The 2,032-nt window shown below is 59.4% G+C and overlaps 1 protein-coding gene across 4 annotated transcripts in view; it reads left to right on the top strand.

Annotated features, from left to right (window-relative positions):
- CAMKK1 (calcium/calmodulin-dependent protein kinase kinase 1, alpha) overlaps positions 1 to 2,032 on the top strand; it is a 24,319-nt gene that overhangs the window by 6,160 nt on the left and 16,127 nt on the right. For all 4 annotated transcript variants that reach the window (XM_006761484.2, XM_015562450.1, XM_015562449.1 and 1 more), the window contains exons 4-7: positions 630 to 683; positions 1,063 to 1,114; positions 1,404 to 1,537; positions 1,858 to 1,894. In XM_006761484.2, coding sequence (XP_006761547.1) covers positions 630 to 683; positions 1,063 to 1,114; positions 1,404 to 1,537; positions 1,858 to 1,894 — 277 coding nt within the window. The remainder of the gene's footprint in view (positions 1 to 629; positions 684 to 1,062; positions 1,115 to 1,403; positions 1,538 to 1,857; positions 1,895 to 2,032) is intronic.

Below are 2,032 nucleotides of genomic sequence, written 5' to 3' on the forward strand. Positions count from 1 at the left end.
AATTTAGTTTGATTTTGAAGGCAGGCTGTCAGGATGCTCTGCTTGGTGCAGCCCCTTCTCCTCTGGGAATGTGAGGCAGAGACAGGAAGGCCCAGGCCTGAGAGTGAGGAAAATTTTGTCTCCTGTAGGAAATGACTGGTGTGGGTGGGGCTGATGGGAGATGAGTCCTGATTCCTGACTCCCCAGAGTTGTGGGTTTTTTAAAAATATGTTTTTATTGATTTTTTTTAGAAAGAGAGGGAGAGAGAGAAAAAAAACATCGATTGGCTGCCTCCTGCATGCCCTCCCCTCCCCCCAAGGATGGAGCCCATAACCTGGGCATATGCCCTGACCGGGAATCAAACTGGTGACCTCTCGGTACATGAGATGATGCTCAACCCACTGAGCCACACTGGCCAGGGCTCCCCAGAGTTTTGATGGAAGACTAGGAGGGACTGGGGGAGGCATGGAGTTGCACTGAGCCAGGCAGGGGCAGTTACCAAGGCAGGCCTGAAATGTAAGCCCATTGGTGGTGGGAGTGGAGATGGGATGCAGGAGGAGGGGGCCAGAGCTGTCCAGGCTCCCCTTGGCCTGAACCAGCCCTGGGGGAGGGTGTCTGCCCAGGCAGGGCTGACCTGTGCCTATTCGCAGGGTGCCTACGGCGTGGTGCGGCTGGCCTATAACGAAAGTGAAGACAGGCACTATGTGAGTCCAGGGATAGGAGGGAGGTGTTGCCCCAGCCCGGCCCTGGAAACCTGGGGGTTGGGCAGACGCTGCGCTGGGAAGACAGAGGACAGCCCTGTCTCTGAAGGGAGGGAGCTCCCTGTCCCTAGGGGTATGCAAAGGAAGTGACCTTCTTGACCCTGGTAATACGCGATCAGAGGCTGATACCTCTGAGGGCAGAGCTCCAGAAGGGCATTTTGGAGAAGAGGGGTCAGGCCTAGACTCAGATGTGGCCACCTCCTCACCCAGCTTAACCACTCCCGGCAACACCCTTAGTGGCATGGCAGGTGCCACCTGTGACCCGCCTGTATTGCCCCCTGGTGGCTGCACACAAGTGACATGCCTGCCCCTCCCTCCGTAGGCAATGAAAGTCCTTTCCAAAAAGAAGTTACTGAAGCAGTATGGCTTTCCACGTATGTATCTATTGGGCCCTGTGCTTGGGGGCCCCTAGCTGGGGCGTGAGCTGGGGGGTGCGCGGGGAAGTGGGGAAGACAGAGGAGAAGGAGACCTCAGCCCCTAGCTAGTTTTTGGTAGGACTGGGAGTGGAGGAGGGCCAGCATGAGCAAAGGTCTGGTGGTGGGCATGTGCTTGGCGGGTGGGCGACAAGACCATGGTCTTGCAAGTTTTTGCTTGAGGCTGGTTGCGAGGCGACAGGGGGTCCCAGACTCCTGCAACGGGCTTGCCTCCTCTTCCTGGCCACAGGTCGCCCTCCCCCGAGAGGGTCCCAGGCTGCCCAAGGAGGACCAGCCAAGCAGCTGCTGCCCCTGGACCGGGTGTACCAGGAGATCGCCATCCTGAAGAAGCTGGACCACGTGAATGTGGTGAAGCTGATCGAGGTAGGAGGCGGTGAGCGGGCGGGTACCTGTGCCCCGGTCGTGGAGAGCACAGACCAGGGATCCTGCTGAGAGACACGTGTGGCCGAGGCCTCCAGGGACACAGCCAGACTTGGGACAGGGATGCAGGGAGGCTTCAGGGGTCAGTTCAGGCTGGTCTGGGGTGTTCTCGAGTGTGAGCGCCCGTGATTCCTGAGGCCTCATCTGTCGGTGGATAGCGGCAAAGTATACCGGGGGCCCTGGGGCTGGGGGGACAAGGAGGCTTGGCACTTCCACCCCAGGCCTCCTCAAGCCCTACCCCCCTGTCTGCTCCCTCTGACCAGGTCCTGGATGACCCAGCTGAGGACAATCTCTATTTGGGTGAGTGACCCAACTCATTCCCCAAGCAGCTTACCTGGGGTCGGTCCAAGGGCTCCTCGGGGATACAGTGGCCTTCAGGGGGCCAGGGAGGAAATACACACTCTCCGGCCCTGGGTCCCCTTGCCCAGCCCTAGCCCT

Source organism: Myotis davidii, unplaced genomic scaffold (assembly GCF_000327345.1).
Source record: "Myotis davidii unplaced genomic scaffold, ASM32734v1 scaffold638, whole genome shotgun sequence".
In the NCBI taxonomy this organism is placed as follows: domain Eukaryota; kingdom Metazoa; phylum Chordata; class Mammalia; order Chiroptera; family Vespertilionidae; genus Myotis; species Myotis davidii.